This window comes from Psittacula echo (genome assembly GCF_963264785.1).
Source record: "Psittacula echo genome assembly, chromosome: 2".
Classification (NCBI taxonomy): domain Eukaryota; kingdom Metazoa; phylum Chordata; class Aves; order Psittaciformes; family Psittacidae; genus Psittacula; species Psittacula echo.
This window is the reverse complement of record NC_137737.1, coordinates 45850883-45870008: the sequence shown is the minus strand read 5'-3', so window position 1 is coordinate 45870008 and position 19126 is coordinate 45850883. Positions and strand designations below refer to the sequence as shown.

Below are 19126 nucleotides of genomic sequence, written 5' to 3'. Positions count from 1 at the left end.
GTTTACAGATCATCCTGGAGGTTAGAAGTATATTCAGTAGCAATTGAGCATGGCCTATTATTTATTGAGTCCTGGGCGTACTATAGCTCTAGGTGGTTATTTTCCCAGGTATATACTGTCAAAATGAAAAAAAAAAATAAAAATTAAAGAACATTTATTTAAATAGTTTATTTATTTTTACACATTGCTTTTATAATAAATTGTTTCATTAAATGCAACTAAAACTGAACTATTTTGCAGTTGCAGTTGCTTGCTATATTCCTCCCCTGCTCTCACCAAAATGTTACTTTTTTAGTGTAAGGGAGCTAGAAATAGAAATTTATCAAATCTAATGGAGCAGATGATAGTAAATAGAGACTCAATGCTAATGTCCTTCAAGAAAGTAGACTTTGTTCCTTTGCAAAATTGATTTGCTCAAATTGAAGAAAGTTTTTGGCATCAGTTGCTGGTAGTATTTAACCTAAGAGCTAATAAAAATAAAGTTTCAGTAAGAAACAACATTGTTGTTTTAAATCACTTGAAGTACTGATGAAACCTTTACCTTATAGCCTTTAAAATTAGACACTGAAGGAAACATCATATATCCTTTGTCACTGCTTTTTGCCTTTGCAAATTGCCCAGATTTGTGCCACAATATAATAATGTAAGGTGAGAGAAGTGGAAGCACAATTATCTGTTAAACAGCATGAGCACAAGGGAAAAACAAAGGGCTTGGAGCAGGGAGCAACATGTAGGCTTCATGTGATTGTATGTGTATTAATGGTCTCATTGGATGTGTACATGCTATGAAGTTATGTGGGTGGGGGCTGTCTGCCGTGTGAGAGCAGACACACACACTACTAGCACAGTCATGCATGAGCACAGGGTGGTTGCATGGCCTGGAGGGCAAGGCTGAGCTGTGATCCCCAAGGGCTGGCTGTCTGGGGATGTAGGAAATGGCAATGCATGTGCGGTGGGCAGGAGATGTGCTCGACAGGGTGGTGGGAGCATGTTACAGAGCCCTTGGGAGACGGATAGGGGTGTGTGGCATATAGAGTAAAGCTATGTGGCCGAGCAGAAAGCACAGAATCTACCTCAAAGGATATTTAAAAAAAAATTGTTGGAAAGGAAAATTTTGATAAACTTTGAATTTTAAAAACGATGAAAGAGTCCGTTTCATCCCTCAGTTATATAAAGACGCTTTAGGTAGATGTGTCTTTTCTTCTTTCTTTTTTTTTTTTTTTTTTCTTACTTTACATTCTAGTGTCAAAATAGAACTTGTTCTGTGCAGATAACATTTCTGATGATTACCACCACTGCTGTAAAAGCTAGGAGAAAATGCTGACATTTTTGTATTTAGAAAACAAGGTTTTGATGTGACTCATAAATTTTAAACAGAATCCATTTTAAAGCAAGTTTGCTGTTTCTTACCAGATTATGGGTAAACAACTCACTTTCTGAATGGTGAATCCTAGTAATAAATTCTGAACTCAGTTTACAGGGAGGCTTAACTATGTATTTGGAAAATAGTAGACTTGCTATGAAGTGGCCATAGAAGTTAGCAAAGGTATTAAAATATACATAGCTTTATGATCACCACGCTTAAATTGCTTGCAAAAGGACATTTCCCTCTTTCAGATTCTGCAACCTGTTCACATTTGTGTTCATGGCCACACAAGTTCAATAAAGATTCCTATCATTTCTGTAATCCATTATTAGTTTTATAGTACTCAAGGAACATTAGGTCATGCATCTAACTTCTCCTTTGGGAAAGCACAACTTGCATAAATACAGTTCTCACAAAGATCTGTATTGGGTGGCAGGAAATAGAATGTTTTTAAAATGTTCTTCATGAACATAAATGGGCACATAAATGCCTTTTTATAATTACTGTTTACAAAAAGAGCCACTCGGTAATTAGGAAAAGATCTCATTTAGAAGGTTGAAAAGCAGAATGTGGAATAAGGAAGTTTACAGTAAGTTACCATGTAAGAGGATACCCTTTCCTTTTGTATATGAAATTGAATCTGTCAAACAGCTGGTTTATATATGATTGTCCTGTTTCCTCTTTTTTTTCCTTCAAAGTGTTGCATTCATTTTTCCTGTCTCATGGACTGCTTTTAACAAAATGCAATCTTGAAAAGTAAAAAACAAAATAAAATCTCATTTTTTGTCTACTGCAGGCATTAGTGGAGGAATAGCAAATTTTGACGTATGCTAGAAAGTGGACAGTGTTATAGAGCACTATCTAAATTAAACTGGAGTTCTTTTTCTTGGTAAAGAGAGTGCCATGTAAAAATACTTGCCTTAGACTTCAATCCATTTTCAGAGGTTTGGTGAACCTGGTCTGCAGTGTGTTTGCACAGCTGGGAAGCTATCAAACCTTCCTTGTCCCAGCTGGCTGCTGTTGTTCATCCCAGCAGCTGCGCTGTGCCCCCAAACCATCCTCATGACCCTCAGTCCTCCAAGAAGTACAGGCTGTGAGTGAGAGTGTAGCTTCTTCTAGGAGATGCAAGTTCATCAAGATAAAATTTTCATCTGTTGGGGTGTGTTTATTTCTGTCTAAGGGTCCAAGTAGCGGGACTGGACTGCTGGGGGAACCAAACTGCAGGAGTTGTGTAGACCTGTGCAAGAGGATTTCTGTTTTGTTTCTATTTACAATTTCATCTTGTCAGTAGGGCAGCTGAAAGAGAATACTTTGACAGCTGCTGTTTGAATTTATTTGGTCTGAGGGATTTCAGTTTAATGTAATTGCTCAGACTTTTTAATAGTTGAATAGAAAATGAAAGTGTTTGCTTCCTTGCTCCATCACATACCAAGTTAACAAACTAAATGGAGAAGACCTGCCGTGCTGCTATTCTGCATTACTTCTGTAGGTCCAGCAACCCCCTTTCTCCCCACTCAATACTGAATAGCGAAAGAAGCTGTTTGCGGTAATGAAGTAGCAGTTTTCCCTAGTTAAAGGTAACTTCACATAGCTTTGTTAAAGAACAGCGACAGCTACTGTCTCTTCTCCCTCCTAATATCTACCAGAAAATGAATCAGTTCCAGAGCTTTATATTATTCTGAGATAAAAACTTAAAAAAAATACAGGTAAATTTCTTTATTGCATTAGTCACACTAGACCTTGCTGACAAATGTATTGTTCATTGGTTTGGTACCCCTGAGAGTTCAGTTCTTGGTGCTCTCTCTCAGTGGTGATTGACTTAGAAATTTATCTTTCTGTGCCTCTGTCAGATGAGGATACAGATATCAACTGAGTACCAACCCACCACCTGTGACTGCTGTGGTGCCACAACACTCTTCTCTATTCCACTGCATTTAGGTAGAGAAAAAGTGAGGTTTCCATGTTCTAGGTGAGGGCTCTGGTCTCAAAACTTCAGGAAATGTAGCTATGATGATGATGTCTGACCTCATCTTGCTCACCAGGCCCAAATTCTATGGAAGATCTGGCCATGACTATACTGCACTTCTGAATAAAATAACTTCAATTAAATGCAGTGATTTCCTCCTCGCGTCCTCCCCCCAGCCTGAGAGATTTCTCCCAGTTTTAACTATAATATGAGATCTAATTGTGCAATTGTCAGCTGATTTGCACTGTTTTCTTTAAAAACAGAAGCTAGACATTTAGTCCACAAACCTGAGAAGTAAAGTTGGGATGAGGAAAAGCTTTTACAGAATACTGTCTGGGGCTTTCTTGGCACACCTCTGGGCATGCTGCAGTGGTAAGAGCTGCCCTCAGCCCCAACTGTAGTGCTGCCCAGACTTCGACCTGGAGACTGCCAAGAATGCGTTTCTTTTCCAGCTGAATAACTGGTATTGTCTGACTAATTGAGTCCTTTCCACAGATTTTTAAGCAACTTCACAAAATCCCAGCAAGAGAGCTGGTATTTTTCAGAAGCTTTTCATTATGAAATTGTTAGCAATTTGATGCAAGTCTTTAAAACTCAATTAAAAGCAAACAACATGTTTCTTGAAGCCAGAAGTCAGGCTACTTTGCAAGACTGTTGCTCTAAACACAGTAGGATTCATGCCCATAATCTGCTCTCTGTTCATCAGTTGCTAGGACTGATGAAATTTTCTGCTCAAAGCAAAAATTATTAATAATGTTGTTTGATACCATTAGATATGTATCTCTGCTGTTTTTATGGGCTATGTTTTTAAAGCCCTGTGATTACTTTATCATTCAGATTGTTTAAAATAATAGTAATGGATGTTGGTCTCTCTTCACTAATTTGAAAAGCCAGGCATTGCTAACGTTGTCAGTTTCGTTGCCTATGAGTTGACATACTCATTCACTACTGAGACCAACAAATCTGTGGAGAATTCCCTACAGATTATTGAGAGATGATGTGAATAATGTTAAGTGTGTCCCCAAAGACTTTCAGAATGGATATGCATAATCAAGCATGCAGTTCTCAATACTAATTCTAATTACTTTTTTTTTTTCTCTCCCTTAAATCACTAAGGTTCCCCAACCAGAGATGTGGGGCCTTCATTAGGTCTGAAGAAATCAAGCTCATTAGAAAGTTTGCAGACAGCCGTTGCTGAGGTGACTCTGAATGGTGATATTCCCTTCCACCGCCCGCGCCCACGAATTATCCGAGGACGAGGCTGCAATGAAAGCTTCAGAGCTGCCATAGACAAATCGTATGACAAACCTGTAGCAGATGATGATGATGAAGGCATGGAAACTTGTAAGTAAACTATTACTGTACATAGAGAATATTAACGTAGGATAATTCCTTTAGAAAAGGATTAAAAGAAGTAGAATATAATTTTAGGATTTTAAAGAATAGAACTAACTTCATCAAATATTTTCCAGGCTTTTTCCCTTCGTATGTATTAACAGATTGCAACACTCTGTAGCTTCCTTCCTTTCTAAAATAAGAAAATAGGACTATTAGGAGTGTATTTACTTAAATTACTCTGAAAATTTTCTGTAAGACACCTAATTAATTTACTAATGTAAATTAGAAAAAAATATGCAGAAAGACAAAGAAAACTCTGAATTTATGTTACAAAAATATGTGCATCTAACTTCGAAAGAGTACATCTGTAGATGTACATATCTGGGGGAGGGGAAAGGGAAGAAATCACTATCCTTTAATTAGAGTGAGTAAGGCTGGCAGATCTAATAAAATATAAAGTTAATGATCAGCTATTACCCACCCTAATGGGCATTCATTTACATTTTCAGTTCTTTAACCCGAAATATGACCCAACATGTGGAGAATGTCATTAACATAAAAGAATCACTTCAAAGCTAACCTTATCATTATTGAACTATGTAAGAATGGGCTGGTAAAATAGTATGAATGGTAAATTACCTCAATCAGGGGTTGTATTAAAATCATTGAATTTTTAACCTTCATGTTGTACTACTTTCAACTTGTCACACACCAGCAGAATTTTTTTAATCAACCTCCAGCTAGCTAGAAGTTTATGAATGAAGATGATGGTGGGGAAGGTTGAAGTAGTAAAATATTTAGCCTGAATGCTAACAGAAAAGGTTTGAAGAGAGATTTTTTTCACTCTCTGCTTTTTATAACTTTCTTTCGTTTCAGGAAGTCTGTTTTGTACAAGTCATTCTCTAATAGTCTTTTAGAGGCTACTTGTGTTATCAGTCTTTGATTTTTATTAACTCTTTGATTTTTTTTAAAAAAAATCTATCTCTTTCTAAAGTGTTCTGAGACTGAAAGGGAGGTCATTTTGCCAGTCACTTTTCTCAAAGGTAGTTACAGGCAGAATTAATTCTGTTTCACTTTTCCAGCACCTAGTAATTTCACACAGCAGTGAGACTAAATGCTGGTCTGGTGCTGCTGACTGTCAATCTATTTCTGGCCCGTGGAAGAATAAGTATGATAAAATGTGTAGTGATCCTACTCATTCTTCCAAACTGCATGCCTATGGGCTTTTGGGACCTAAGACCATGTTTTTCTAAAAGGCCTTGTTTGGTTTGAACCCACTGATAGTAATATCCTGTTTTGAGGCATCAGATATAGAAAGCTTATCCAGACATTACAGATGGTTTAACTTCATTTGATCAAAAATATAGTAAAACTGTTGTCATGAAATGCTTTCTAGGTGAGTATAGGTTTATGAGAATACTGTAAGGGTTTTTGAGCTTGTTGATGCAATGCATAGAAAGTAGCAAGGAACTATTTGGTGGCCTTGTATCCTTTGCATGCAAGTAGCAGAAACCAGACAAATCCTTCTGGCTGCAATCGAAAAACCATGGGCTGAGTCTTTACCCTCATCTCTCTGTATGAAAGAAATCATCTAGCACTGGTGAAATAAGAGCCATCTCAGTGCTCTCATAGGAGAGCAAGAGCAAGGGTGTTCTCAAATCTCACGGTAAAGAAGGGTGAGAAAGGTGTGACCAAGTGATGTATGTATGTACAATGACTTGTATAAGAACAGTACTTGTTCTGCAGAGTTGATTGTGTTTTAATAGCTTTCATATATTGTACTAGAATATCTAAGAAGTAATCCAGAGATTTGCAGTGCCAGGTTAATAGAAGTGTATCAGTAGCAATGCAAATACGGTCAGTTGGTTGGACAGAATCCAGTGCTCAAGGTCTTCTCCTTGTCATGGTGGCTATGAGAGCTTAAGAGCTGGCCTAGCCATTTTGTCTTTCTGAAAGCATGTCTGTGTTAAAACTGAAAGCACTGCAGTCTGCTCTACTTTGTGTAAATTACACGTGGCTCTAGGTTCCAGAGAATTTAACAAATGTTGTGTTCAGCTGGACAAATTCTGGGCACATATGAGTACATAGAATTTAATTTGACAATCTGGCCCTAACATAACTAATATGCAACTGCTGCCATAACAACCTTGCTAATGTTTTTTTTTTTTTTAAAAATTGTATTTAATTATTCCATAATTGCTTTAAATTAAAATGTGGCTTTCTTACATTATTAACCCCAGGCAAACATGTTGGTGGTCAGTTTACCGATGCCCTTGAAGTTGGATCCATTTGTCTTTAGCTTTTTTAACCCTTTCTCCTCCAAGTGTTTCAGTGTTAAGGGTGCTTCTTTCTTCTAGACAGTGACCCTCTTTGGAGTAGCAAATAATAACACTGCAATGTTATAGAGGAATTCTTAACATGTCGTTCACCCCATGTACAAAAGCCATAAGCATACAGGTAGCATATGTGGCAAAGAGGCTGACTGTCTTCTGAATGTACCTGCTTTTCTTGGAACAACCTGCCAATAAATAATTAAATGTAGGATGTAAGTCAGATAGAAGTGACCAGTTCTGGGGTCACATTTTATAGAATATTTGAGAAGATGTGTGTGTGAGTTTTAATGGCTGTAAAGAAGTAACATTTGTGGAAAGGTGTGGGTGTTTGGCTTTTATAGATCATTTTTCCTACCTTTTCTTGTTGGGTTTCCTCCTCTGACCCCCCCTTAATACTTGAAATAGCTGACTGGAAGCAAAATATTTATCTTTAGTGTCTTGAATGAGAACAAGGCATCTGGATTGGGAGAGATCGACAAAGCTTTCTAATCTTTTGCTGAATCTTAATTGCTAGAATCTAGGGCTGTATTAAATATCACAATATGAAGCCTAGAAGCTTAGTGGCAAAATAGCTTCACATTAAGTAGCTTTGACTCCTTATGTGCATCTTTTCCATTTTATGGGCTAATTAGGAGAATAGCTTCATACTACCTGTTTGTGTAGTTCTCCATAGTACAGTATGGTTCATAAAATGACACTAGTTTTCAGGTTTAATTGATGTTTAAAGTATACTCCAATTTAATTTTTTGGCTTCAGCATCCTGAATGGGGAGGCAGGAGATTGCAGGAAAGGAAGGAAATAACACCACCAAAACAAATACATTCTGCTTTTTGCAGTAACCTGATGTCATTACTGCAACTTAAAAATTAGAAGTTTCATTTGTAGCCTGGGCTTGAATTTTAATTGAGCAGCATTTGCATTTGTTCTAAACACTTGCAATTAGGTGTTTGTTAATTGCAGAATGACTGTGCTGCATAAAAGTGAAACAAGTTTCTTCATGTTGAGTCCTTTTAAGAAATCTGGAAATCTCTTTAGTCCAGTACAGACACCAGTGTTTACTCCAGGAAAACAGGCATCCTAGTTCACAGGGCTCAATATAAGCTATGGAATTAATTGCAAGCAAACTGTGTATGATAGACAAATATTTATTATAGCACAAGTGTGGAAAGGAGGCAATATTCTCTCCATAGAATATGCAAAATAAATAGTAAGAGGAAGCATTGTTATGACAAGTTGTTCAGCAACTCAGCATAGCACAGTACACTTAATACATATTTAGGGTTAATTTAATATGTTGTTATCTCAGTGTGAACAACTATAGATCAAAATTGACTCATCTTTAAAATTCTAGCAATGAAAGTACCACGTAAACATTTTACTTCAAAATTTGTGAGAAATTTAATGCAATTTTTTTTTACTAATTATATCCGTTTGCAAATCCAATCTCTAAATGTCTAGTTGGTTTTTACTGAAACAGATTGTAGCTATAAATTAACATGCAAAAAATTAGCATCTCTATTCCAAAGTGGTTTTCCACTACTGTTTTAGTAATAACTAAATATCATCCCAGACACTGACTAAGAAACACTATGACCAAAAAGAGTGCAAGTACAGCTGTTAGAGGCATGTATAGGAGAGGCTTATTAATTTGCTAAAATAGAATTACCCAAATATTAGAACTTTACCTACAATTGAGAAGCTGCATCATCCACTTATAGCAGTTCTGAGGGCAAGTTAACATGAAATGCCAAGACCTGTCCTCCCCTGCTGCCCCTTTCCTCCCCCCCTTTTTTTTCCCCTGGTTGTCTTTACTTCGTAGTACTAGTTGAGATTCAAAATTAGTTATTAATGTTGAAATTTATCCATTGTGGTATGTTTTCTTGAAATATACCTTCCAGGGTTGGAGAATATTTATAGAAACCTTGGGGTATTCAGGGAATAAGTGCTAAGTCTAGTGGACAGGTCTGTGTATTGTAAAATTGATGAATAAACAGTATTTTGCAGGCAAGTATCTGAGAGAGAGAAGAGACGATACTGAGTGGCTTTCAGTCAATGATTTGTAGACTTTTCAGGTTCAATGAATTGCTTATAAGGTGAATATGAATGATGACTCAGAAAAGGAAGTTGATATTCTACAGTCATCTATGAGAAATTTCTGAAGAATTACACACTACTGTTGGCTGTAGAAGAGTTGCTGAGGCCTAGAAACAATATTGGCAGGAGCAATTATCAGTAGTAGTAAATGTGCTAAACTGAAAAAATGATTCCTTTTTCCTTCTATAAGGCATATCCATTTCCGAATCTTACTGAGTACAAAAACAAAACAAAACAAACAAACAAAAAACCAAACCAAAACAAAAAAGTCTTTTCTATAGACTGTATATATGTAAAACAAACTTTTTCAACTTCTGCTGCCAAGAGTTGTTTGGAGCCTGTGTATTCATTAGAGTTACAGGAGGCAGCATAAAATATGCATCTGTGATCCTAATTTCTGCTTTCTGCTGCCTGTTGGAAAATTGGGAGGTGGTGTAACCCTACTTATGATGTGATGATATAAAATGTTAATGCTCCTGGAAGGTCACAGTTTCACCAGCCATGCAGTATAATTTTTTGGACTTAAAGTTAAGTCAAAATGATTGCAGGATTCTGACCCACAAGCTTGATGTGTTTTTTTTCTTTCTCACTAAGTTACTGAAGGAGTATTCATAGAATCACAGAATAGTTAGGGTTGGAAAGGACATTAAGATCATCTAGTTCCAATCCTCCTGCCATGGGCAGGGACACCTCACACTAAACCATGCCACCCAAGGCTTCATCCAATCTGGCCTTGAACACTGCCAAGGATGGAGCACTCACGACCTCCCTGGGCAAGCCATTCCACTGCTTCACCACCCTCTCAGTAAAGAATTTCTTCCTTATATCCAATCTAAACTTCCCCTGTTTAAGTTTGAACGCGTTACCCCTTGTCCTGTCACTACAGCCCCTGATGAACAGTCCCTCCCCAGCATCCTTGTAGGCCCCCTTCAGATACTGGGAGGCTGCTATGAGGTCTCCACGCAGCCTTCTCTTCTCCAGACTGAACAGCCCCAACTTTCTCAGCCTATCTTCATACGGGAGGTGTTTTGAATATATAGTCTCTTTTCCTAATTTTTTCTCAGACCTTCTGAAATGCATGTGGTCTGTTAAACCTAGCCTTGGGTGTATTTTAAAATTCTCTGAATCTTGGTTTTGGATTAGAAACAGGAAAACTATGTTACCTGCCCTTAAAGGATTTCACTTGTTTCACTGGATAGGATCTCCCCACCCGAACCTCTCAAGCTGCCTCATCTCAACCAAGAATAAAAATCATGGTGCATGATGTGTTTTAAACTGCTCCGTGAAATGAAGTAGAATGACAAAACCATTATCACAGTATCACAGTATGCTAGAGATTGGAAGGGACCTCAAAAGATCATCTAGTCCAATCCCCCTGCCGGAGCAGTAACACCTAGATGAGGTTACACAGGAATGTGTCCAGGCGGGTTTTGAATGTCTCCAGAGAAGGAGACTCCACAACCCCCCTGGGCAGCCTGTTCCAGTGTTCTATCACCCTCACTGAGAAGAAGTTTCTTCTCAAGTTTAAGTGGAACCTCTTGTGTTCCAGTTTGTACCCATTACCCCTTCTCCTATCATTGTTTGCCACTGAGAAGAGCCTGGCTCCATCCTCATGACACTCCCCCTTTATATATTTATATACACTAATAAGGTCCCCCCGCAGTCTCCTCTTCTCCAAACTATAGAGACCCAGCTCCCTCAGCCTTTCCTCATAAGGGAGATGCTCCACTCCCTTAATCATCTTAGTTGCCCTGCGCTGGACTCTCTCCAGCAGTTTCCTGTCCTTCTTGAACTGAGGGGCCCAGAACTGGACACAATATTCCAGATGTGGTCTCACCAGGGCAGAGTAGAGGGGAAGGAGGACCTCTCTCGACCTACTGACCACCCCCCTTCTAATACACCCCAGGATGCCATTGGCCTTCTTGGCCACAAGGGCACAGTGCTGGCTCATGGTCATCCTGCCGTCCACTAGGACCCCCAGGTCCCTCTCCCCTACACTGCTCTCTAACAGGTCGTTCCCCAACCTACACTGTAACCTGGGGTTGTTCCTGCCCAGATGCAAGATGTTACTTGCAGCAGAAGAAAAAGTCTATTAAGGCTTGTATTGAGTGTTAACAGTCCTTAATAACTTTCATATTTTTATGAGAATATTCCTAAGAATTTTCTGACAGAATTTTCTGCCTCACTGCTGTTGCTTCTTCTTTCAGTTATTTCTAAAGCTCTCCTCAACTGATTTAGATACTGTGACAAAAAGGGCTAGTTAACATCACTTTGCTAATCCTCTTTATTAATCCATATATTATTCAGAATACCCACAAAGCACAAATCATGTTTTGCAACGTATTCTATAAAGGTGATTTCCTTGCTTTTAAGAGTTTAATGGTGCAAGTAAACATTCCAGGAGACCCCTACATGAGCTGATACTGATTAAAAGAAAAAGAAATAATTGTTGTGCATGTATCCTGCTTCAAAATACATTATGGAATATACCAAAAAGCCTTCTGCCCTTTTGTTTGTTCTTATCCCAGTGATGTTTCTTAATATGTGCTTTCAGTGGAGGAAGACACAGAGGAGAGCTCAAGATCTGGTAGAGAATCTGTGTCCACAGCAAGTGACCAGCCATCCCACTCGTTGGAGAGACAGATGAATGGAAGCCAAGATAAAGGCGACAGAAAAAAGGCTGGAAAGGAAAAGAAGAAAGATCGAGATAAAGAGAAGGATAAAATTAAGGCAAAAAAAGGAATGCTGAAAGGCTTAGGGGATATGTTCAGGTAGGTGCTTACAATCAAATGCAGAATGAATTATAAAAAGAAATTTCATCTTTTAATTACTCATTTATATTGTGACTGTTTGCTGAGGCAATATTTTACTATACAAATATGCTCATAATGTATATAGGCTAATCTCTCATTTTTTGAGGTGTTGAGTGGTATCATGAAAGGGAAGCAGCTTAGAATGGAAGGGTACAAGATGGCTGGCAGGCTAAAGGGGCTGCAAAGTTAAAAATGGTTTTAAGCAACAAACTGCTTGGTCTTGGAAAAAGTCTTTGGTGACATCAAAAAACATATCCTTTGACAGGTCAAACTATTTTGTGGTTTGTTTTTTTCTTAAACTGTGCTGTCACTAATACTGTACCCAAAGCTTATATGTTAGTGTTTTTCTTTGGTTTGCTTTGCTATTAAGACTGGTATCATGAGGGCATGAGATGAATCGGTTTAGAAACCAGCATGCTCCTCTCAAGGACAAACAGGAACTAAGGTTGTGTGCTTTGAGAACCCACAGTCTAGGGAAGGGGTCAGTGAAAGACTCGATTTTTATCAAGCACTGAGTATGTTTGAAAGGAGTGGTCTCTCCAGCAGGCGTAAGTGATCTGAAAGGAGCAGACTGCTGAGGGACACCTTGCTGTTCTGGATAAATGGTGAAACATGACAAACACCTTTGATCACTTGTAGGAAAGGATCAGAGAGCAAGAAAATCAGTCTTTCTTTTAGCTAGCTAGAGTAAATAAATGTATTTCTAAGAAAAATAATATTAAAGCAGTGGTTTTTTTCTATTGTATATGCAGTGATTCATTATTTAATTTTGAAGTGAGATAACAGTATTATTTTAAAGGCTAACTAACAGTGATTCTGGTCTGAAAACACTTAAGTGAGCTTCAGTTACCTTTCATCCTGTTACCTACTTTATCCTGTAAAACATTAATTGAACCTATGTTGTAACTACCTAGGTTCTTGAGACTTGTTCTGTGTCTGTGAATCCTATTACAAAATTAGCTAATAGAAAAAATAGTTAATTAGAAAATATTAATGAGGAAAAAAAGTAGTTACTAATTAGAAAATATTAGTTATAAAATGTGTTTAGAAAACACAAAGTAATACAAGGTTTTTAGCACCTGACACAGAACACCAAAAGAGTCATAGGAGATAGTCTCGCATGTCAGATAGGAGGAGAGCACTTCATCCCAATCCCTTGTGAGTCCCACAGGGATGCCCTCATCTTCTGAGTGTTTGCCTGCCTAAATTTAAACCTGGAGCAGAACGTTGCATCCCATGCTGGGGAGAGTGAAAGGTATGAGATACCAAATGCTGACTGGTTCTTTTCTGCAGTCTTTGCCATTTCTATACATCAGAAACAAAAGGTAAAATTGAGGTACATGATAAAGTCTATGGGCTGTAAGTAGCTTGCTGGATACCATGAGAGCTATCTTGAGCTCAGGCACAAAGTGTTTACAGCATCTAGAAAATTTGGGCAGTTCCTTGGTCCTCAGTTTCCTCCTCCTGTGTAACATTCGCCATACCCAAAGGACCAGTGAGATAGTTGCTTCATTTTACAAGCTCTGGGATATAGGCAAAGGGCTGACTTAGAGGGGGTGCCCTCGAAAGAGAGAAAAATTACATTCCAGAAAGCCAGCTTGGTGTGGGGCTCATCACCTCCTCTATGCCCTCCAGTCTTAGAGCCTAATGTCTGATGTTTCTCTGTGTCTTTGAATACTCTAGATGGAAATGAGTGTGAAAGTGAAAATTAATGCTATTTTTAATCAGGTGCTCCCAGCTAAATAGGAAGTAACCTTGTCTGTATGCTTGATGTAACACTTCTGAAATCTTTAATATAGAAACAACAGTAATTTGACTGATAGGAGGATCTGATGATCACTTTGTTGTTTGCTCTTCGTAACACTCAGTGTTTCCTTGAGGTTTTTTTTCCCTCACTGCCATTTCTGAGTGAACTTTACTTTTCAGTTTCTTCTTAATTAACGTGGGAGCAGTGCTATCTCGATGCAGTTGACTCCTTCTGGATCTGTAAATTAGCTTGCACCTTGTCAGCCCACCCAAGAGAGGTGCTTCTGGCAAGCAGGAAAATGCTGATTGAGGGAATTAAGCATTATGCCTTATTTCCACTCTGTGCTTCATTTGCTTTGTTGACAGGCTTCTCAATAAAGTTTGAGAGATGAGCTTTATTATGTCTGCAAGATAAGCTACTACTCCTGCCTATAACATGCTTTGTATTTATGTACATCTGACATATGTCATAGATATCAAGTAATCACTGAAAGAAATTGTGCGATAGAAAATAATGATGACTGTGACATTTAAAATTCAAGCCATGATCAAAGCATAATTGGGTGTTTTGGTTCTGTGCAACATTGTGATTTTTTTTGTAATTCTTTTTCTTTTCGCTTTTTTCATTTTTTTTCTTCCTTTTCAGTGCTCTTATCTTACAGTAATCTTTCTTCATTAGGTTGCATGGAGAAGAAGACTCGCGCGATGAAATTAACTATTAACTGACACCTTATTCCAGTGTCTGTATTTAGCCAAGGGGCTTTTTATTGCATATATGCAAACTGGCAGCTCATAAAGTGGAGTCTCTGTGATGTATGAAAATAAGTCTCCTTACCTTCAGTTAAAATCTCAGGATTTGCTACTGGGATCTTCATTACTGTACTGTGAGATGGAAACTCCCACTAGAGAACCCCAGGTTACATTTATCCTTCAGCATCTAGTCATCATTTCCAAGAAATCTGTGGATGATTCAGATAGCAGGTTAAAATCATAAGTAAATCCCTTAAACACTTCCATTGTTTTACTGCTTGCATTAAACATAGTAAAGAGGATTGACATAACCAGGAAGGAGAATTGTAGCATGCAGGGTGCAGCCTGCATGGCTCTGACAGGCACACCTCCTGTTATTTCCAGAGGACCTTTGCTGACATTGGGCTGTAGACAGTCTGAAAGTTCACTCTTCTCATGTGACATAAATCTATCTGAGCATATGTGTATTTCTTTTTTTCAAATTGACATTTCAGGGCAGACCAGAATAGTTTGTTTACATTTGTCATTTGGCTGAGAAGTCTGTACATTAACAGATGAGTATCAGGCAGAGTTTAACCCAGAAAAGTGTCGAACAAAAGTATAGGTAGATTGGAGGAGATGCAGGTGCTGTAGAGCTTTGATTATACCTGAAGGCATTTGTTTTACCTAAATAGTTGCATGACTCTTGTTGTATACCTCAGTAGGATCATGTGCCATGTCCGGTGGCTGTAATAACATACCAAATAAGAGGCTGTGTGATTCCTTCTTCTTCATTGCTGGCATTTAGCAGGTACCTGGACTGCTGCTGCCTGCTGACAAGTATTTCACTACTTTGTTTCGCTACTAAAAACACTTGAGTGGATATGTATTTTGCCATCAGGAATTTATAAAAATATGTATGCCTCTCCAAGTACAATCTCAAATATGTTTACTAATTTCTGAGTCTGCTTTTGTTTATTTTTAAGTAGAGATTTTTCTTCTTGATAAAAGTCAACCTGAGAAAACCAAAAATTTGATAAGTAATTGTAGTGCTGCCTTAAGAAAGAGGCTTCACAAAGTGTGCACCTGCAATTAGTGCTGGTAGGGAGACATTAATTTGATGGACTTCTATGATTCTTTGACTTTCCTCTCCTGAGAGAGAGAAACTGTATATGCTGCTGCCTTTTCCCATACTCTTGCCCCTGTCACACACAGGGTATCTTCATTTATGAAAGTGGATCCCCTTAGGATGTAAGATAGGGCGATTTGAGATTGTTCTTATTTGTAGGTTTTGGATGATGAAAGACAAGTCTGCTATGCTGCTGCTGGTCTGTATACTTCATTCATGCTTATTCCCAGTGTTCAAGCTTGGGTATAATTTCTAGATGGGTGACTGCACTGGTGAAATGACAGGTCATAGGCAGCTGAAGTAGTAGCTCCACATCTTTACCCAGCTTCCTCAAGCCATATATAATTTTCCTCTATGGTCATCCTTGTATCATGGTTCTCTAAGACAATGGCATCACTATGATTATGTCAGTTCTGGGGAGAATCAATTTTGTTTGAAAGAAAGTAGACAGTTGCGCTCTTAATGGGGAGTTTTTGAGGATTCTCATTGGTAAATTTTATGATAGAAAAATATGTGCAAGTGATCTGTTGCAGGAGAGGATGTGTCTGAGGAATAACATCTTTAGGAGAAGCAACTACCAAGATGCTGAGAATAAGGAGGGTAAAAAAGTAGCTCTGGGTTTCCAGATGGCGGAAGGGGAGTAGCAGGGAGGCCAAGCTATCTAGTCATGTTTTGCTGGAAATACTGGAGGGACAGTCACTCATTGCCTGATAATAAAAACCTGCTGAAACAAGCAGACCTTTTTTGCAAGTGGATTTGCAAATGCAAATGGTATGTTTGAGGTTATGTGGGGAACTGCCCAGAGAAAGAAAAGACAGCACAGGGGGTATGCATATTGTATCTTAACCTTGAGTTAAGCAAGAAAATACCTGCATTGGTTTTGGAGGTGGCTTATGGAATAGGTGTAATGCAATTTGAAGCAACTGTGGATAAATATATTACATTTCTACTGTAGGAATTAATACCTCAGTCCCACATAAGCATAACTTTTCAGTGGAGAACATAAGCACCGTGTATGGAAGTTCATGGAACAAGACAGTATGCTTAAAATTAAACATGTGCAGAGGTGTTTTTAGTACTGGAGTTGTTTGAGTATTTAAAGATCTGGCCTATAATGTTGATGGAGATGTAAATCCGTAACATATGGTAACTGATCTTTAATTCCTCTCTTAACTGTTGTAGCGCACAGGTGGGTAAATCGATGCACTGGATAGCCAATGCAAATGTAATATTCTTAAATTGCCATTAAAATCTAATCCTAATTAGATTTAATTACATTTGAAATGATTACTGGGAGCCTTGCACTGTTGTATCTTCCAGTTCTGTGAGAGGAAATAGATAATTTAGTTTGCAACCTTGTTTAGCTGAAATCAGATATACTGTTCTCTTTCTATTTTTTTTCCCATACAGCTGCTTCCAAGGTGCACTGGACATGTCCAGATTCATAAACGTATTATTTGTAGCTTTGAATTACACATTTCAACCACATTAGCCATCTGAGACCTCTGACTGGGCATTTGAGAGAATAACCTACATGGATTACTGTTGCTTGTTACATTACTTACTTGTTTTGCCTATTCTGATTTTCATTGAAGTTTTCTCACCGTAATGTCTGTGAGGAGATGAAAAGCAAAGCACAAGGGTTATACCATTGATTTAGTAATTACCTTCTTTTTCTTTCATTTAATAACAACCTTCAGACTTTTAAGCAGGCATTTGACAAAGGTATCTGAGTTGTGTAAAATACTGTTGAATTATACCCTAATCATCAGGACTGCCAAATACCTCAAACTCAATAAAATAAAAACTGTAGTATGATTTTTATCATTCAGTACCTTAAGAAGCAATAGTAATGGTATTTTCGTTGGAAGCATGACTAATAGGACTACTTCATATTGGTGAATGACACTTACTGGTGTACGGACTTAAAAGAAAACATGGGAACGAGCTCTGAAAGTTAGAAATATTTTTTCCTTCGTGCTCTGCTGATGGCACAAAACACCATAAATCTTGAGCCTTAGAACATAAAGAAGGAGGTTATTGCGTAAACACCTGTCAGCACTATCGTTTCAAACTTGGAAGCTCATTGCTGGCACACTGAATTGCGCCTGGGTTTGCTAATGTTCGTCTGAGAATGTCGCCGACAGCTTGCACTGCTTGTACTGAGACTTTCATCAGAAACGCTAAGCTGGGTCGTTGCTCAGGTAAATGGGATCTGGGGCCATTTCTGCTCTGTCTTTCGCCTGCTACTACTATGAGCCAGCTGGCACAACTATCATTAAGTCCACATCTGCTTCTCCTCTTCTGCCACCAGCTAGAAAATGTGCAGCTCACTACAATCCTAGATACAGAGTCTAAGCATGATGCGTTTTCAAGCTTCAGATGAGGAGCACAGTCCTCATCCTGGCTGCAAGTTGGGTACTGTTGATGGCACTTTCTTTTTGTGCTGCTCTGGGTTACTTTGTCCTGATCCATTTTTAAAGTTTCATCCAGCCACTGGGACCCACGGAATCAGAAATGCCTTTCAAATGAAATCAGCCATGCAGCAAATTGTCATCTTTGATGCAGACTTGGGAATCTTAGAAATGTCTTTCAAAGCATTTTCATATTCTTCACTTCCTTCTTTCCAAGTAAAAGTAAATAAGGGACTGAAAGAGATAAGCTTGATTGGAAGTAGCTTTTCTTTTTTGGAAAGGCAAGCTATGCTCCTTCCTTCCTCTCTGCACTTTTTTGCCTTCCTGTTTTCTGCTGTTTGGTGCAACCCATTGCTTTGAGGAAATGTGTATTCCATTGCCTCTAGCCCCAAACACACCAGCTTTTGACTAAGGTGTCACTGGGGCAAGGGGCAAATTTGTATTTCTAAACCAAACAACTTCACATAATCTGTCAGGGGTTTAAGGAATGCAGCTTCATTAAGTGGTTAGTAAACTCTATGACTTTTAAACGAAACACAGAAAGCAGTGGTATGCGATTGTGTGAGGGAAATTTGAAGTGAGAGATTAACATAATCGTATGTGGCTCTCTAGTTTGTCATTCTGACAGAAAGCAGGGCTCTGCTGTATGTATTCTTAACACTGGATTTTTCCAGAGTAAAGCTGAAGGGGGTATACAGTTTGGGGGTTTCATTGTTTTAATTTCTGTAGAATCAGGGCTTTCATTTCTAACATCCATAAGTAAGTGTCAGGATGACTTGTTACTAGAGACAAGTTTATAGTGGCTGATAACATGTTCTCCCAGTATTCTTCCTCTGCTTGTCAGCAAGTTTAAATGGAGAACCTTTGACACCTACAGCACTATCTCTGCCTGCAAAGCAAGTGAGGGAGGCAGGCGGCGTGACAGCTGAGCCCTCTGCCATCCTGCCCAGCGTTCTGCAGCACTTCTCTTCCAGGCCTGCTGGATGAATATAGAATGCGAGTGTCAAGGATGACACCTACTTTATAATCTCTGCAAGGCAAGCCTTTTCAGAGAAGAGTTTGTTGACAGTTCAGAGAGTCAAAGTCAATTTCAGTTTTAGCTTGTATAGAAATAGGGTTTTTTCTTCCACCTGATGTGATAATTAAAGACTAACTAGGCAGTGTGCTAGTCCACAACAAAGCGTGGTAAGTAAATACT

General features: G+C 38.5%; 1 protein-coding gene across 8 annotated transcripts in view; it reads left to right on the top strand.

The window, feature by feature from the left end:
• Positions 1–19126, top strand: part of PARD3 (par-3 family cell polarity regulator) — a gene marked incomplete at both ends in the record, with an annotated part of 466908 nt that overhangs the window by 313780 nt on the left and 134002 nt on the right. For all 8 annotated transcript variants that reach the window (XM_080611294.1, XM_080611295.1, XM_080611293.1 and 5 more), the window contains 2 exons: positions 4449–4676; positions 11652–11868. In XM_080611294.1, coding sequence (XP_080467420.1) covers positions 4449–4676; positions 11652–11868 — 445 coding nt within the window. The remainder of the gene's footprint in view (positions 1–4448; positions 4677–11651; positions 11869–19126) is intronic.